Genomic DNA, 20,428 nt, shown 5'->3' on the forward strand with positions numbered 1-20,428 from the left:
TCATTGTTTCGTAGAATTTGTTAATTAGCTCATCAAATCGCAATACTTGTGTTACGAGGCAAGTAACAACGATTAGTGGTTTATTTTTATCTGCACTCCTTTTTCATCCAACTCATATACTTTTAATTCATCCTCATCCTTATCATCATCAATATAATCAATATCTCGCGGAGAATGTATAATATGTTGACGTTCATGGGAGGAGTGATATTTCTTCTTATCTTTTTTTGGCGGAAACTGTATGATTATGACATAAGGTTTGACATCATCATATGTATCTCCTGAATCCCCATAATGCGGTGCATATCTATATAATAATTAAGATAAGCGACCAAAAGAAAATTAATCAAACAAAATATGTTACCAAATTATTAAGTAAAAAAAATTCTTTTTAACTTATAAATATATAACCGTTTTACCTGTGATGATCAGATTCGTAAGAGTGATATTTAGACGGTCCTTTTTTAGAATGATAGTATTTCCGGGGTTTCGGAAGCGGATGCCATCGAGGTGGTCGCCATGAATGAGGATTGTAAAATTTGTATGGTCTTATATATTTGTAGGTTTCACTAAATTCCACGAATTCCAATATTAAGGCAAAAAGCACAATAATCACAGAGATCTGAAACTTGTTATTAGCGTATTAAATTTAATTAATATCGATTCTCGCAATCGGAAATGTTTATTCTTTTTAATATTAATTATAATTTTTTTAGTATTAATTAATTAACTTACCTGCATTTCGTAGAATATTCCTTTAATTCATACACGAATTTGCTTCTAATGTACTTAGTAATTAAATTAATACATAGTTGATTTATGTATGTACCGGAACAGAATGACTTTTTTAGAGATCCTTTTCATTATATCTTTTTTTTTACCGATTGATATTTGTTAATTTGTCACTTTCTCTAAAATAATTATTTTTTAATTCCTAATTTAATCACTTTATAATAATTTTATAAGTAATTTCATACCACATATATTTGAAAAATGCGCAATATAAACTCATTACATATCACTAATCATGAAATTCGTCGATTTTAGATTGATGACTATGTCAATTTGCGTTCTTTCTCGAAACGAAATGCAGAACGTATTAATCACTGAGATTTTGGAAGAGAAATATTCGCGTGGCTGGATTAAACTCGAATGGACCGAAATGAAACCGATAACTTGAAAGTGCGACTTCGAACGTGCGACTTTCTTTTATATATTCCCTTCCATTACTTCTGTGTTGCCTAAGGCTATACATATACATACAATAGTACACATGTCATCGTAACACTGACATGAGATCAAATTTATTACAATATTTTCAATAAAAAAAAATATATATATATATATATATTAAAAATGTGTTCCTTTCTCATATAAATAGATAAAATAAGAAATTATTAGATATATTAAATTATGTATATCTATACGCCTCCCTAAACAACATTTAATTTAATGTGAAAAAAATCAATAATATTGTCGATATAATTCAAGATATGAAAAATCATATTCAAGCAAACAAGTACATGGAAATTGCGTATATATGATACATTAATTATTTATTTTCTTGATTTACAGAATATCAATATTGATTTGTAGAATATCAATTATATCAATATTGTTTGTAGATACGAGCATCTGTGTAAATAATCAAACGGTAAAAATGCTGGAAAAACGTCTTTTAGCTATTTTACCAAATAGCAAAAAAATAGTAAAACAGCTACTAAAATTAAAAGTTTTTATATACAAATTTTTTAAAAAGTTTTTATAAATTTAATATATATATATATATATATATATATATATATATATATATATATATATATATATATATATTATAAAATGCTTTTTAAAATTGAAAAATTACGTATATTTTTCATCAATATGTGTATAGATCAAAGTTAGAATACATTTTTATATACTGTATTATTTTATTAAAACGTCACAGTAAACATCTTAGAGAAAGTGACAAAGTAAAGGAAATGTTTACATCGAGAAATAGTTGCAACTGATGAGCCGTGAAGCGAGCAGAGAGAAAAGTGAATGAGGACGTTTATAAAAGCACTTTCGAGATACTTTCAAACACGCGTGATACATGTGTACACGTGTTTACTTTCGAAGATTTCTTTAGAAAGAGTGCTCATTGTTGTGAATGAAGCTATTGCTCTGCTGTTCATTTCATCAATATAGTCGAGATTCGGTGTTCGAGGTCTTGAGTACTTTCTTTTTTTAATTATAGAAGAGAATATTTTGCGCCATATATAATCACTATAGATTAAATTCAAAAACACGTTAATATCTTGTATAGATTTTTATTCAATTCTTGGAAGATTTCGGGATGTAATTATAACATTACCAAACGTATTGTTACAATTACACTCGTAATTAGCACAGATTCGTGAGCTTAGTTCGTATCTATAACTCATATATTTTATTACTGCATATTATTGTTCTCGCTATTTTGCGCCGAATAACAATTACGATTGCAATTTAAACTTATTACTTACAAACAAAATTGCTTATTTAAATAACAGTTATCTATAATTAGTTGCTTAAATAAAGTACGTGATTTTTAAACGATGCGTCGTCGCATAAAAAGTGTGATGGAGAAACATAAATAAGTATGTAATTAAGTACATTAAAGTTAACAGTATATTTTAAGTAAAATTAACTTCTTATCGTACAGCATCTATTTTCGCTATAACTTTTACGATTAAGTATATTTACGCTTCAAAGAATGAAATATGAATATTATAATTCACATGTATTTGAATATTTTCAGCACTTCTGGTAGGAAATACGTATTTAAAAATTCCTAGCTTAATGAATTAAAAGATTTTTCAAAACAATTACAAAGATATGTAAAAAAATATTAATTAATTGTCTGCTGTAAATATAGAGATTTTTTCATCTTATAAAAATCCTTATTTAATTATGAATAAAAATATGTATATCTAAAAAAAAAAAGATGAAAAAATACAAGATATAAAAATGGAAATGGCAATGATAGAAAAACGCCCGAAATACGGTTCGAAAATATGGCTTAATTCTAATTGACACTCCTTCTAATAATATAATCGCTACGATGATTATAGCAGTCAGTCATTATCAATAATACTACTAGTAAATTTTATTTAACGACATTTGAATACTTTCTATAAGTAGTAATTGTTTCGCCACATTAAAGTCGCAGATCAACTCTCTCTCTCTCTCTCTCTCTCTCTCTCTCTTTTACTCTTTTAATTTAAATTAAATTTCTAAACAATTAGAAAATACTCTTACCATTCTTATCACATGCAACCTCTTCTAATCGTCGCGTCTATTTCTAGAAAATATCTAGATACTATTATGCCTAATATATACCTAAATACTATAATGAAATTTGTCAATCTCTTTTCTCTCGACAGTTTCAGCTATTTTGTTTTCGTCCAAACCAACTGAAACATAATACTTAGATTCTATCCAGGCTGATTAAATCATAGGAAGTGTTATGATTTAACGAAGACAGTGTTCTAATTGTCCTAGGATTAATTTCTCACAAGGATTGTATATTACACATTCATTTCTTGGGGCTCAGTACAATCAGTGGGCTTGATTTCTAGCCACCAGTCGTTGGGATAATGATACTTTTGTAATTCTATGCCTTCTCGTGGCACGGGCATCAGTCGGCCGCCAAATTGTTTCGCCGGTAAGGGCGGTATTACTAATTGCGGTGGAAAACACTGTAGACTCGGCGAGAACTCGCAATCTGGAGGTAGGACTCTTCTGGTCCAGCCGACCCTCCTCACCATCTGTGTCTGCAAGTGTCATATAAGACTAAATCTTTCCCAAGTATTGTAACAACAATTCTATAATAGATATATCTTTTTCTCTCTTCTTTTGAATAATTAAAAAAAAATTTTTCATCTTAAATCCTCTCCTAAATAGAAAACCCTAAAAGAGATTTAGTTTAGTGAGACTAAACATTATAAGCTTCGTAACTCTAAAATTAAAATGGATTTGGCAAGTCAAAATGGCTTGTAAGAAGATCTAGGTTGTAATTCTTACAAATAAAGAAAGAGCAATGAAATATTTATTGCTGGTTTATAGACAAATGCGCCGCCAAAGAAACTCCCTTTGTTTGCTTTATATATGAAATATATAAAGTACATAAAAATCACGGATATTTCAGTTTTCTTAGACCTTCCACAGGAATATAAAAGCAATAGCACACAAAGTGTCGAATTGGCATTCGCGTGCCAGATACATAAAGTGCAACCTTACTGAATACAAATACTATTCTCGACATAAAACCAAGGAAAAGTGGTTAAAGTTATAGCCGGCGATTAAAGTGACAATAAAAATGAATCTAAATATAAGGGAAGCGGATATGAAGCAAACAATAAAGTGACAATAACAAAACAATAAAATGACAATGAAATGGATCTAAATATGAAGTGAATATTAGTGAAGCAAAAAGTACGTATCTTCGATTTTAATTTTTATCTAAGAATATATGTTTGAAAAATTGAGTTAATTGATATTTAAATCACAATTGAACATTTTTTATTAATATAAAATTTATATGTATACATATATAATTTTAAATTTATTTTAAATATAAAAATTTTTTCGCAAAAAAAAGTTTCTTACCACTGCGTCCTCTTCGAAAACAACCACTTCCACTTTGGGTGCATCTTCGCCGACTGCGTGCTCCTGTATCCTGTAAATTCCCGCCGCGTGAAGATAAGTTGCACTCAAACCGTCCTCTCGAAAGGCTTTCGTAATCAAGACATCGTCGCGAAGAGTGTCCACTAAGCATAGTTCCACTTTTCGAGCCCAGGGCAGTGCACGGCCTATACGAACTTGACCCCAAAGGCCGCCCAGACAGAGAAAGTGAACGATGCCCAATTTAGAGAGGACCAAATGAGCCCTAGTAAAATTATAAGAAATCATATTTGCGTGTGTTAAACAAAATTTTTAATTTTAATGTTTCAAAATTAAAAAACTTTTCTTTTAAGATTTTTAATCTTAAAAGAAAAGTTTTTTAATCTTAATTATAATATATATAATAATAAAATATATGCAAATTAATTTAAATATTTATATTTATATTTTAAGGTTTGATGTTATATTAATTGTGTTTTACATATTACGATTAGAAATCTCTTTTAATGTAAAAATACACAGAGTAAAATTTCTGTAAATATATTGTACTGTTACAGTTTAATTTAATGTTTATGATTGAAACGAAGAGTATGAGTTTCCCAGATATTTTTATGGTTTAACTTTTTCAGATCTTCTCTCCAAGTATCATAAATATGCAATACGGACCTGTAAGCGAGATCATGTAATTTCTCGGTAAATTCTTCGGGCACGCTACACGGTTGCTGTGGAATCTCTTGCCGACTGAGGCTATACCAGAAGAGCACGATCATCAAAAAGAACGCTGCTAGAGCTCGCATAGGAGTGATGCGAAAGCGTCTCCGTGGACAGAGACTCATGCTGATATCCTGAAAATTAGAAAATATCTAATAATTTCAGTCAAAAGTACATTATCGCATATCTTCCAGTCTATAAATATTATCTTACAATCTATAAATAGATTGTAACTATATGGATTTGAAAGCTGCTCAGACAGAGTTATCAAAAAAATCGATAAGAAAGTGCTTTTAAATAGACCTGCAGGTTCTTGAGAGAGAGCTTATTTATTTTGAAGTTCTTTTTAAATTCTTTGAGCGTTTCTAAGATTTTTGAATATATTATATATTCTATATTTTTATAATATTCTTTGAATATATTATATATTGTATATTTTTATAACATTATATATTTTTAGACCGTTATACATCTTTGATCGTTTTGAAATCTTTGCTTAATAAGAATTTTGATTTAACTTAAATTTTAATATTTTTTTTATTATTGCATTTTTAGATTTTGCTTGTTAGATTTAAAAATTTTTTCAAACATCTTGATAAGATATGTAACAATTTTCACTTATCCGTCATCTAATTTATTCGTCGTGATTCATATAAATGTAAGAAAATTTATGCAAAAAACACGTTTCCTGAGAAACATGTATGATATCAACAATACATCTTCTGGACAACACTCGTCGTCACGCAACATTAAACACACAGAACGAACCGCAGAAAACCTACAACACTCGAGTTACGTACTCGCGATGTACGATGTAGTCATGACCCACGTGTGATCAGACTTGCTTGAATTTCCCCTTTACTTTTTTTTCACCCTTCACGACGAAAATCGCTTTCTCGTGAAAACTCCGACACTCGACCTTTGACATGTTCAACGCGGCAACGTTGCAGCTTATTGATTTTTCTGCTCTACCGACAGTTTCCTCAGGGATGGCCTCATGTCAAGATGAAGAAATGAGAAATATAAGAAGTAAATTATTTTATTAATAAAAATAAAATAGTTACCTTTTTAATTTCCGTTTCCAACTCTGTAATATTATCTATTTTTAATGTTCTTGGGACTTAAACTTGAAGAGAACAATTAATTGTGAAAATTTTGCAGTATTGATTTTTCTATTCTATCAATAAATTCTATTTTTACAAGAACATTTTCTTTTGTATAAAGCTATTGATAATTCTGTTAATTAGTAAATAAAAGATTAGTAAATCTCTTCAACCTTTTTTGAAATGTTTCTTATAAGTTTCATGTAATTAAATAAAATTAATCACTACTTAATTCTACAAAGAAAAAAAATTTAATAATTGGCTACGTTTAAGAGAATACTATATAATAAAGTTTACAGATATCTACGTTATAGACAGATATTCTACGTAAATGATAGTGCGATCTTTAGGACAAATGATCAAATGTTACCATTTATTTATTTTTTTCCTGATTCTGAAAAATATTTAATTTTTATAATCTAACAGATATTAATTTCTTGTTGTAAGAAAAATTCATTAAAACTCATTATTTATATACAATGCAAGATAATAAGCAATCCTATGTTGGTACTAATTCTCTATATCGATTTATGGCATGGAAGTAAACCTAGTTGTAAATGTAATCGATTGTCAGTAATACTCTTTAAATGTTGCAAGGATATTTCAAAAGATAGAGAGACCTTTCTATTAATTGTGAAAATTTTATCTTTCTATATAATGTAAAAATAAAATCGATAACTTTACTATATATATATACAATATATATATATATTTTTACATCGCAATTTATCAGTCCTTGATCCCATAATAATAATTTTCTTGAATACATAAAAAATTTTTTATTACAAACTTATTTTTTAATTAATTATTCAGCATTAATAATGTTCTTTCTAATTGCTCTATGCACGTCATATGCGTTCTTACTTATCAAACATTTTATCTAAAAAAAATTTCCTTAGCTGCAATGTTGTCCGCTAAAAATATAGCTAAAGATATCACTTTTAGTTTAATTGTAATACAATTTTTATTATTAAATTAAAGATAAAATAAGTAATTGCATAATACAAAAAATGAGCATGACAATAAAGTCAACATTAACAATATTAAATTGACAGAATAATATGTAACATAATCAATTTATAATGAAAGAAATTACAAAAGTGTCGTTATTTTATTCGCTTGTTTCTTATAAAATCTGCAAATTTGATATTTATTATCGCAACAATTATTATCACTTATTATTTAAGAAATTTTTATAAGAAACGTTATAAATGAACTTGGATAGATTTTGCGCGCACTAATTCTTTAGAAAAAAATTATTTTGAAAAGTGTTCAAGAACTGCTTGAATTCGAAAGAGTTGAAAACCAAAAGGGACATGTAGATTATGAAAAGGGCGAGAGATAAACGAGCGACGGAAGCGAGACGTGAAATTAACAAGCAAAAATAAAACGTTTCCTCGATAATCTCGGTTGCTCGCAGAATTCCCGGCTGGCGTGCGCGCTTCTCCGTTTCTCGCTCTATTTACTTTTTCTCAGAGCTGAATGAGTTATCGCGTCGGAGAACCTCCTGGGTTATCCTAATGAGCAGAAACGCCAATAAGCCTGTGCGTCTTCGGTCCTCGGCACAGAGGGATGGTGAGTTCTTACGTCTTATTTTTAAACGGAGTGTCTGTTGACGAATTTGCGGACGCGTAAATGGAACCCTAACAATATCTTTGTCTGTCCTTTCTATGTGAGTGTTTAAATATAATAGGATGCCACCGATATTGATAATGTTACTTTGTTAAAAAAAAAAAAAAATTATTTTGATCAAATTAATTTAACATGGAAAACAACAAAGTCTACTGTAGTCTTCATAATAGTTAAAAAATTAAATTAAAATGTAAAGTTTCCAAAAGTACATTGTAATTAATATTATTACTTAATGATTTACTTTTAAGAATAAGGAATAAGAAAAATTTTACGGTTTACCGGGTGTTCTGTGCTTTATATCTGTGTTTTACGAATAAATCTTAAGATTCGAGAGTATTATCACAGCAATTACGTCAAGGCGGGCATTAATTTTCCGCTACCGGGGTCTGTAGGAGGCGAACTCCCTTCGGAATAAAAGAGTCTCGATCGGGTGAGGCTGGAGAAGGAGAAGGCAAAATGGAACGAGAAAAAGGAGGAGGATGCGCCAAGAGAGAAAAATTGCGCTCGATGTCGTGGAAACGAGTGAAGCCGTAAAACAAACGGTCGGACGTCGCGCCTCTCTCTCTCTCTCTCCGCTTCTAATTCTGTCTTGTCGTCCCGGCCAGTCTTTCACCGTGTATTTTCGTAACGCGTGTCACCTAAATCTAAGTGCCTTATCTACGCGCTCTTCGAGTGTCAAATCCTAAGGTCCGTCGTCGGCCCACGTGCCTCACCATTCTTAAAAGAGTATATAAATTTCAGGATAAATATAAGCTCAAGCTAGGCAAGAGCATTCTTCAAATGAATTAGAAGCTCGTTAGATTGATTTGAAAAATTAAAACACTGACAGATTAGATAAAAATAATGAATTTATTACGTTAATTCGAAAAAAATTATGGGTATACATATACACAGTATATTTTCGTAAAAATATTCATTGTTTTGTGATACACTTTTACAATTTAATTCCTTTATACCAAATTAAATTCTTCACACGCAGAGATATGCATTATTTGAAATAGATGCATTTAAAATGGAAATACAAAATGTAAAATGTCTATTTTGTAATTTGCATTTAAAATATATGTTTTCAAAAACCATTTTACATTTCCATTTAATGATTTTTATTATATTTTTCTTGCAACTCAAAAATTCGATATATCAATAATTCTACATATTAATAAATCAAGGCACTTTTTTGCAACACTGTATTGCACTTATTTATTGTATAATAAATCCTAGATTAAATATTTATTTCACCACCATTTGTGTAACGTATGTCATACAGTGATGCCAGAATACAATTTCATGATAAAATAAAAATAAATAGTAAGATCTAATTTAATAGATAAATAATAAGAAATATAGATGATAAGGAAAATAAGAATTTAAATATAAATAAATGGAATATAAATATTTTAAAAAAATCACTTTTATTTTAAAAACCATTTTAAAAATCCCTAATTTTCCATTTCCTATTTTAAATGAATATCTAAAAACCATTTTGCATTTTTTAAATGCAAATGTTCTAACTATTTCATTTTGCACATATCTGTTCATACAAAATTAAAAGTAAAAGACATAATAGAAAATATACTCACCTAAATAAATTTTTGCTTCTTTGATGAAAACAAAATAAAATTTTTTAACCATAAATTTTGTATAAAACGCAAGAAAGACTACCATATATTTTTTAAAATATACTGAAACACGTACGAGTGTGACATCGCGTGAAAATTGCACTGATATGGCAATGATGAGCGTATTTGTTATATAATAGAGACAATACTGCGCTGAGTGATATGTGAATTTGACGCACGATTACCAAATAATGATGGTTGAGTGGATCGAAAATCTTCGTGATGTATTTTTATGTTGTTCATCGAAATTTAATAGAGTACGATATAAACTCGCGTGCGATTAACGTCGAGAATACCATGTAAAGATTGCGCAATCATCAAATTCTATAGTCTTGATTACTGCGTACGCGCGTGTTTTTTCGCACGTGAGTGTTAAAAACAACAAAGGATGAAGAGAATGAGAGAGAAAGAGAAATCTTGGATTGACAACGGAGCAAGTGAATAACTTATAATTTATTTAATTAATTATTGATTACTCTTATAAAGTAAATTGATGGCTATTAGTATTATCTCCGCAATAATCCATCATTTATATTATTATTATATGTATAACTGCATATAACGGAATATTCTAAATTTTATTTTTTAAGATATTTAAAATGTAGTAATTAATATTTGTATATAGAAGTATTTTTGCGAGCATTTAAAATGTATAATTAGATTATTTAAATAAAAGAGAATAAGAGAGAATTTAATAGGATTTATATCGAGATAAATGTAGAGAGACGTCATCATTTTTTGCAATTTCCAATTTTTACCATTATATATCTTTGTAATCAAGCCTTAAATTAAAATTCTATTAAAGTAAACTCTATCTGAAATTAACTGAAGAAGTGGTTTTGGTAATTTTTTTAACTCCAAAAAGTTTAGTTTGCGAAAAGCGCCTTTTTTTCAATCGCTTATAACTCAGAAATTATTGATGCCTAGACATTTTCGTTGAGGAAACATCGTCTTCAAATGATCTGAAGAATCTGCCATTAACAGATTTTTCACCAATTACCGGAGACCCTATAAAAGATATTCATGTGTAGGAAAAAGTATATCAGAAGAATTAAAATCTTTTTTCTGACGATTATATAAAAAGTTGAATTTGTAATATTATTCATATTCCACATTAATAAGTCGATTTTTGTACCGATAAATTTCAAAAAAATCAATAATTTCTCAATTTCGCACTTGAATTACTGTGGATTAGCAACATAAAATCGTAGCAAATTCAGCATTTGGTAAATTCAGAATGTTATTAATCCGAGGCATCGTAGATTCTCGTGCTACTACTTTCCTTCGCATTTGGGAACCGAAAAGTCGGCGCGATGATCCCGACATTCCACGGAGCTCGCTTACTGTCGCGAAAACACCGACAGCCTTTGAGGCCCTTTTCGCCGACGACCGTCGAGGGTTTTTACCCTCGTGGAATCCACGAAACGCTTTTACGTACGCGCTGGTCCCATTGAAATGCAATTCGCGTCCTTCGATCTGGTCCATCAGCCTTTCCATCTTTTACCTTCTCTCTCCCCTCGGCTACTCCTCATCGGTAGATCGCCCTTCGATTAACCACTAATCTGCTCTTGAACGCTCTTCTCCGCCGCTTTCTCTACTTGCGATCAATCTTTGCCGTTTTTCTCAGTTGGATGGCGAATGTAAACGACGGCATGCTTACTTACATGTAACAGTAATGATTTTCTCAATCAAAATAGAAAGAGAAAGAATTCTGTAAAGAGATGAAAATAAAAAATCTTTAGTAAGAAGATCATAAAATGTCTAAATAATGTTGTATTGAGATTCTGTATGATATAGAATTCAAAATTAAATTAAATGTCACACACGAGGTACGTAATTTTCAGACGTTGCATTTACGATGCAACTCCTGCTACCACGAACGGCCAGAAACATCGTTGTAAAGATATCGCGCGTGTTTTTCGTGGCGGGAAGAGAGAAGCGATAACGACCTACCGGCGCGAGCCAGCGTTGACAACACGACGACGAACCGTGCGGTCAATACGCGTTAAACGTCTGCTGCGTAAACGTTTAACGTTCCGCTGAAATATATGCACATTCCGCTACATTATTTCGAATACGTTTCGCCGGCCGTTTTTTCATGTCAACGTAAATCACGCCATGTTCGACTTGGCGTGTTCGCATCGTCTCTCTTCTCGCTTTTCTCCCATCTCTTAGAAACTTTCTACGATCTTGAATCTTGAAATATTATCTCAGAATATTAATTAATCCTTTTTATTATTATGCACTATTAACAAGAGATTCGATTATTTCTTTCCAATCGAAATCCATGTGTTTCAAAGTAACAGATGTCGGGATAAAAGTCTAGGGCTTGCAAAATTCATTCGAAATTGCAATTTCAAGTACATTCAAAAGGATTATGCGCGAAGAGAGATATACGAGACATTATATTACGGTACCGAAAATACTGACGACGTGTGTCGGCGTTTCTTGCGCGGCGAGTAATATGGCGTAGTTAAGAAGTTAATTTATGGAGAACACATTCTGCGCGAGGAATCCGAAGAAGGAGACGGATCGCACTGTGTCCACGTGTCGTCCGTCGCGCAGAAACCGTGCCGATATTAGTCGACTTGTTCGACGACCGGTGGTCACCTGTTCGATCGAACAGGCGAACCGTTGCACGCATTCGGTGACTGTGCAACTGGAGAACTGTCAGCGAGTATACCGTCGTCGCCGAGAGTCGACGACGAGTGACGGTAATCTATGCGCACAAATGGCTAGGAACACCTGTACATTCAGCGATGAGTACCGAATACATCATACTCGATCAACTGATTATATATGCATATATATATATATACACGTGCCTTTTGATTCTTTTTTGTGCAAAGTGTAATGTAAAGTGTAATTTATATCAATAAAACTGATTATTTTTTAAAAATAATACTTTTTTGCTAGTAATTAAGCGAGAGGTTTGTATACCCTTATCCTACAGGAAACGATAAATCAGGATAAGAAAAACAAAGTCAGTTCTCTTTATCATGGTTTAGTAATTTCAATATGTATATTTATTTTGTAGAAAAAAAAACTTTACCTATTCTCGGAAACACTTGATGTCGAATTTGAAATCTAATTTATGTAAAAGTATCCTTAGCTATCTTATGAGCTAAAAAATTTATAATTCCTCCTTTAGCTTTTATGAGAAATGATATAAAATGTTTAAACGACAAGAATCCTGAGAGATATTTACCTTATGGAGATTCATCTCATTATCACGATAGGAAGAGAGATAGAGGGGAGGGCGGAATAGAAAGATTCTTGGAAGGGGATGAAAATTTTTATTTGGCGTTTACGAGCCGATTCAGAGCTACGGAAGGACTCTGCCCCAAGGAAGGACGCTTTAATATCCGCTTATGACGGCTATGTTTCACAGTCTGAGACACCCACTCGGCCCCATTCCGCCCCATCAACCCCCATAGTGCGTTTAATTTACGTGTTTTCGCGAGTTATTCGCTCTCCCATCCCCCTGCGCAGCCCTCGTCGAAGAGGGTCGGTTGCCATGGCGATGCCGGGCGTCCCGGCGCCCAATCGTAGGGCGCCTACGTCGAGTCGACGTCGGCCCTGCGAGGACGAGAAGGACGATAATAATTGATGGGGAAGGTAGGGTGCCACATCGGGGGTTACGCGGGGACTGGCGGACGGGTTGGCGGTTTCGTGATGGAGCGGGGGGTTAAATCGACAATCGAAAAGCGCCACGCTTTGCTCGCCGCCACTCGGAAGTTCATTGCGGGATAAAAATAAGAGGAAGGATTCGTCGGGAATACCCTCGCTTTCGAGCAAGACGAGGTCGCGAACTCGGGAACGCAGGAATGCGAAAGAAGGCCGAAGTACTTAAACAATTTACAAGGAGCAAAGGAAAAAAAAAAAAAAAAAAACAAACAAAAATTAGAAACTTAAATATTTAAAAATCCACAAGTCTGAAAAATCTCTCAGAATTACAAAATACTTATTAAAAACTTTTTATAATGTTTTAAAACTTTTTCAGATGTATGCTAATATTCTGACGATTCGAAATATCTATGTACAAAAAAATAGCGAGATCCTTCTCTTTCTTATTTAATAAATACGTAAAATAATTTAATATACATATCTTTATTTTATAATTTAATAAACATTTCAAATAGTTATATATCTACGTGTATTGAAACGAGAAAGTAAAGCGGCGTCAGGATTTTTTAATCTTCGAAAAAGTCTCGTCAGATTCACATTATAACACAGCTTCAGATTATAAATGATTAAGAAAGAAGTCAGTCGGAAAAACAAATCAGTGCCCTCATTTCGAGTCTGTCGCATGAATTTCCAAATTCGCGTATCTAAGAGCCCATGAGAAGTACGGATTCATCAGAATCCGACACGGAAAGAGGCCCGCGACTCGCGCGGTACCTACGCTATGCGACGCTCAAATTCCGGTGACTTGTGGTGTCACTCGTTGAATTCCACCGGGTCTAACGACGATTTCCTGTCCGCTGTCCGCACCGAGGACGAAGAGTATTTCAGATACGTACGTACCAGGCGGCGTACAACACGGCTGCCTCCTGGACCAACGCGCGCCCCGGCATTCGCGAGAGTTGAAACGAGGCTTTCACCTCCTCCGCCTCCCTTCTTAGTGGTTGATCCCATATGGGGTTGATTCCAATTGCTCGTTTCATACATCGCAGATACGACTATACTCGATCCATATTCCGGCTATGGTCCGATGACAAATATTCCTTGTATTTTTTCTCGTCTACATCTCTTTACGAGGATAAAGAGGGGTTATAGAAATTCTCAAAAATGACAATTATCTATTTCTTGGTAAATACGCCAAGTAAAATATGCGCCCTGCGTGCACAGTTCAATTTTCGAGAATTATATTCTAAATTTACACATTAACATCCGCGCATGGCTCTTACTGCCAAATCGATAGTTACACGTTTGTAAATATTGACAGCCTTATTTATTCGAATTATTATAAATATTCCTTGTCTTGCAATAAATGCATAAAAAGAAGGAGAGATGTTTATAAATATTGAATATGCATTTTTTATTAAATCTAAAAGAATGTACATATTAATATCGATGCACATTGATTAACGCAGAAGAGAAAGACGTAACTAATTGTGACCGGCGATTCGTCGTGCTGTGTCGAGAGATAAACCCGATCGTGTATTGAGATCGTGGTCCAGCGCGAAGACAGCGCGGTACAAGCGATGATTTTATCTCGAGCAGAGCGCTCGAGGGCTGAGAAAAGGGACTCTCTCAGGCTCTCTTTTTCCTCTTGCTTTCTTTCTTTGAAGGTGCTACTGCAGATTTGCATGAGACCATTTACCGATTAACACCGATAGAACCGCCGTCGATCGCGGCTCGAATTGACATTACTTTTTTTTTCTTACCTTTCTAGTCACTCCGCATTCTACGTCTTATTAAAAAAATTGTTAAACTTTATTTGAATAGAAGTGTGCTTGGTTTTGATTGCCAATTGTGGAAACAAATTTTTAAAAAGACGTAATTGTTTGTTAATTATTGACCAATTACGTATTTGCTTACACAGTTGTCGCCGTATACAGTACGAATCGTATAAATACGTTCGCCGAAATCCGAAGCAATGTACAAGCATTAATATTGTTAGTTGTGAACTGAACAAGACTCTTTAAGAGAAAATCGTGCAATCATGTTTAAAGTAAGTACTTATTATTAATCCGATTAATCATTCATCCGATAACTATAAAATAAATTGATTGTCATTATGTCGAATGATTATTCCCGAAGGGAGAAAAATCCTGTGCAAATTTCTGTGTTAAATTTCTAAATGTCACGATATTTAAATAATGTGAAACATAAAATCTTGAGAAATACATATATCTAAAAATCTTAAAATTTTCGAGAAAATTAATATTATTTAGATGAATTATGCGGTAGAAAAATTTATAAAAGTTTCAAAATCTGACATTCTATAATAAAAGTATTTAGATGTATGAATTGTTAGGGTAAACTAGGGTATGATGGTCATACCGGAAAAGATGGCCTTAGGCTGTAATTTTTCTAATAACGGCTGCATAATACGCTTTTTTAGCCGTTAATCGATATTTACAATATCGATTATCTTTGATAATGACTAAAAAAAACGCACTATGTAGCGATTATTAGAAAATGTACAGCTTATAGCCATTTTTTCGGTGTAGCCATCATACCCTAGTTTACCCTAATTTTGGAAAGTATATCGATATATTTGAAGCTATAAGCAAGCTTTCTCTTTAAAATTACAATGAGATGTTAAATATGAGTAAAATAATAATTTAAAGAATATTTATATTGAATTTTTTATTAATATTATAAAAAACTTGGGCATTTGTTGTAATGATTGTTGCTGTTATACTATTGATGGCGGAAGCTACACCAGCCAGAGGTGGTGTAGCTTCCGCCCTTGAGGGTATGAGGCGGCAAATGCATTCTGTCCAATTAAGCCATGTCGGAAAATAAAAAGTTTCGAGTTAGGTGACTCGGGAAATGAAAGTCATGGACGTAATCTAAATATATCCTGAAATCCTAAAATATAATAAGTCAATAAAATTGTATTTCAAAAATTAATATAATTTGAAACGAATTTAACTAATTATGTTGTATGAAATCTTATATCTTATTTTCTGTATTCAATAAAACACGTTATTCTCATGTATATTTTACGTAAATATGTTTTTATCAATCCATATTATCAACGTTTTTGAAATGTTTTCAAAAATACATTTTTTAATTTATATTAATAGTTTAGAGTTCTTTACAAATTTGATCGAGCCAATTATCGGTCTATCGGAGCACGCAAATCAACGTCGACGCAAACTCTTATATCCATTATACTGAAATTTCGAGGGACGGACATACGGCAATCGTGACATTGTATGCATATCAGACAGTTGGGCAGCAGAAACTTGCATTTGTATTCACACAATGACTTATGCACACTTCCGATGCATTTGTTACAAATACCTGACTGTGCGTGTCAACTTGCTCGGTGCATTATTAGATATGATTAAATAAGTTTTACATTTTTTGCATATCGTTATTATATTTCAATATTTTTGAGAAAAAAAAATGCATTGCTTGATTTTATTAAAGATGATAATTAAGAATTTCAAGTAATGGAATTCAACAAACTGCAATATTATTATATGAAGTTTATACTGATTGGCTTGCAAACTGATCATATCATGTTTATATTTTTACCTTAATCTTCTTCGCATAATCATAAAGACGAAGCCTCTCGAAAGATCCGGAAGTCGCTCAAAGGTCGCCGCCGACCACTACTTCGGGCTACCGGTTTCCTCGTGTGTTACAAAATCAAAAAATCTAGAAGGGATAGAAAAGAGAAGGGAGAGAAGACAAGAACGGAAGAGAACGGAACCAGTGAAATGCGTGAGAGGAGAAAAAAATCGACGAGTATAGAGGAGAACGTCTTGTAGCCGCACATTCGGGACATCGTACGTCAGAGGGGCCTAAACTCGTGGGAACACGAGATGCCTACAGGTCCGACAACGGGGATCCTGCCCGAGGCCCCCCTGGGCCCCAGGTAGATAACAAGGGTCTGCCTAGACGAGTCGAACGACGAAGAGAGCATAGAGCTACAGAGGGAGACGAAACGAGTACGCATAGGGGCACGTGAGGGGAAGACAGAAGGGTAGGAGGAGGAATAGCGAGCCCCCTTCCCGTTCCCCCTTCCCTTCTCTAAAGTGACACCGCCGAAAAATGTCCGCCAGCATTCCTAGAGATTTTTTTCGGCCTTTGTCGATCGCGCGATTGTACGACGTTGCATCACGATCGAATCGAGATTCAATCATAACTCAATGTTGAATTTTGCATCGAACTGAGAGAGCGTATTTTCTGATTAATTCGCAAGTGACTTTTTTAAAGTATGATAATTTGAACATAAAACACATAATTATATATTAATTTTATACCAAATATTAAAAGGAAGAAATTTCCTCAAAAGAAACTGAAGCGTATGACAAGAGAACTTTAATCGAATTCTCGATTTAATAATAATGCAGTTGATTTTGATGACTTTTCACGAATCATTGTGCACCTGTCTTCTCGCGAGAGCGTTTTAATAGACGGCGAACCCTAACGACACGCTGAATACGCCAAATGAGACGTGACTGGAAAAACGAATAGGGATCGAGCTGCTTGTCCATAGTAGAACTTTTAAAGGGAACCACGTGCGCCTGACAAGCACCCGCGTAACTATTGTTATGCCGATGCGCTTCGGGAACAATCGCGATGAAATAAATCATTCTGCTGCTTAAGGATTCTCTTTTTTAATCAAATAAATAAAGCCAACACTCATTTGTTTATCCTTTGTTTGCTCTTTCTATTATGATATATGGAAAATGAATGTCTAAATAATTAATTTGCTTCCTTTACTTTTAACATTTAAAATATCAGTGTAAAAGTAATAATAATAATTAATCATCAAACTTCCAATTTAATTGTATAATAATTATAAATTTGCAGAAAGAATAGAAATTAATTAATTTATTTTAATTTTTAATAAAGAGAAAATGAAGTGACAAAAAATCTTATGAATTTAAACGAAACTTAGAAAATGTAACTTAGAAAGCCTCTGTATCGTTAAAACGATGTAATGGTGAAATCGAAGGCGAATCATTCGCGGATAAAGTGCGAATCTCGTTGATCCGTTCGCGAGACACTCACCTCGTTGCGTTTTTGCTCTGCATAAATGATGAGCCCGAGTATTTTAATGAAGACATTCCGCAGCTGCTTGCCGGCTCCTTGGCGCACGACAAGAGAAAGAGGAAGGACAACCCCCTTGACTCAGATATACACCTCTTACTTCTCATCTCATCGACACCTCAATGACGCAATAAACAATAACAAATTATAAGAGCGACTTTTATTAATACTGATTGAATTTAATCTTCTGAAAACTACAAATACAAGTATCGAGCAAACTACGAAAAAAAAAAATTAAATAATAAAACTAAAAATAAATTAAATAAGAGTTAAATCTTTTTGACTGCAAATTTCACTGAACTGTGTTTTATAAATAATTTATTATAAATATTTTATTATCATAAATTTCTCATTAATAAGAAAAATAATATTTCTAGTCTACATTTTATTATTATTGTCATTATATTATATAAGATGTGTACACTTTCGTAAAATCCGTAGGCTAATTCTATCGCAATGTGTAACGGATATACCAGTGGCTTCCGGACTTCCGTCCTTGGAAAAGATGTCCTGCCGGTCGCAGTTGACCGGCTGCATTCCTCGATTCGAGGATCGCGACGCCGTGGAATGCTCGAATCATGCTCCCTAATTCCTCGATGATCCAGGCCGGTTGTACGAAGATCTACCGCGATCGTCTACGATCTATGCTTGAAGAGATGTCCCGCGCGGCAGGTAGCTTCTTGCGCGAGAGGGGGGGAGAGAGACTTCTGTCAGCGTGGCCGATTATATCTATACGTTTATCTACGCCTATGTCAGCCACGAGAGATAGTCGAATGTCCCTCTGTTCTATGTACGAGAGAACATGCGGCTCGTTTATGTAATAGGGGATTCCTACCGTGGACAGCGTGCTGGTAGTAGGAGGCTAGGAAAGAGACGGGAGAGAGAGAGAGAGAGAGAGAGAGAGAGATCCTATATTTCCCCGATCATAAATCTACCTCGTGGGAGAAGACGCTGATATCATGTGGGGTCCAGGGTGAAGACGAAGGTACATCGGGACTGATGGTAATTTTGGGTAAAATAGGAATTTAAGTAAATCTAGAAGAGAAGCTTCCGATGTTTTTTATTTCTTCTCATCTTTGTTTTAGCCACGTGCAAACGCTTAGAGTTATTAGGTAAAAAAATTTGCTAACATCAAGCAAAATAGACAAAAAAACAGTTACAAGAAAAATAGTTACAGAAGACTTTCCATAACTAAAATTGATCGAAAGATCGGAGCGGACGTGCCTTTTTTCATTTCATTATTATAAAAATTGCTGCATTTATATAGACGATAAATTTGGACTTTGACAAATGGTCGACAAGTACAAAGAAAAATTAATATTCATATTCACGGTCGAGCCATTTATTGTGCTGGTGCAATATCGACGATTCGATCCCCTTATATTATCCCAGTGAGTTACAATAAAGAGGGGAGCTCACATGTATTTGGTATTTAATTACCACGAGGTTTGAGGGGTGATCCGTGCAAAAATGTTTGATTTATTTATCGCGCAAATATTTTGGTGCTTTCAGTTTGTTTGAACTATACAAAAATTTAACTAATTTATTTTACACATTTAATCTAACATTTATTTTATTTGTAACATGTTCTGCCAGTTGTAAATTTTTTGACAGAATAGTTCACTTTTTAAAGATAAAAGAATCGATTGATATAGGAAGTCGGTATTTATATATCAATATTCTGATTTTTAACGTTAACTTTTGACGTCGTCGAAGAAAGTTCAATTGCGCTAATAAATTTGCACATGCGATCCTCTCGCGAGCGTAATAGTAACAGTGAATAAACTATCGACCAAACAAAAGCCAGTTCGGTAATTACAACAGCATAGTATATTCTAGAGTCTGGCAATAAATCTCGCTTCTACTCTCCCTTCCTCTCTCGATCTTCCTTCAGCCGAGCTCGTCTTCCGTATATATACGGTGTTTCTATACTATTACCTTTCTTCTTCATACTAAACTCTTTAAAGAATTTGGCAT

At 33.2% G+C, this 20,428-nt stretch overlaps 1 protein-coding gene across 2 annotated transcripts; it reads right to left on the reverse strand.

The window, feature by feature from the left end:
* Positions 1-1,880: 1,880 nt before the first annotated feature.
* On the reverse strand, positions 1,881-6,296 carry LOC140667962 (uncharacterized). Of its 2 annotated transcripts, none has more exons than XM_072896410.1 (4): positions 6,156-6,296; positions 5,311-5,489; positions 4,630-4,909; positions 1,881-3,794 (listed from the first exon to the last, which is right to left on the reverse strand). In XM_072896410.1, exons 2-4 carry the CDS (start codon positions 5,478-5,480, stop codon positions 3,549-3,551), a joined length of 696 nt encoding a protein of 231 aa, XP_072752511.1. In that variant the 5' UTR covers positions 5,481-5,489; positions 6,156-6,296; the 3' UTR covers positions 1,881-3,548. The 2 variants fall into 2 exon arrangements, with proteins under 2 accessions (XP_072752511.1, XP_072752512.1); XM_072896411.1 differs by having other exon boundaries at positions 6,138-6,295.
* Positions 6,297-20,428: the final 14,132 nt, after the last annotated feature.

This window comes from Anoplolepis gracilipes, chromosome 7, assembly GCF_047496725.1.
Source record: "Anoplolepis gracilipes chromosome 7, ASM4749672v1, whole genome shotgun sequence".
Classification (NCBI taxonomy): Eukaryota; Metazoa; Arthropoda; class Insecta; order Hymenoptera; family Formicidae; genus Anoplolepis; species Anoplolepis gracilipes.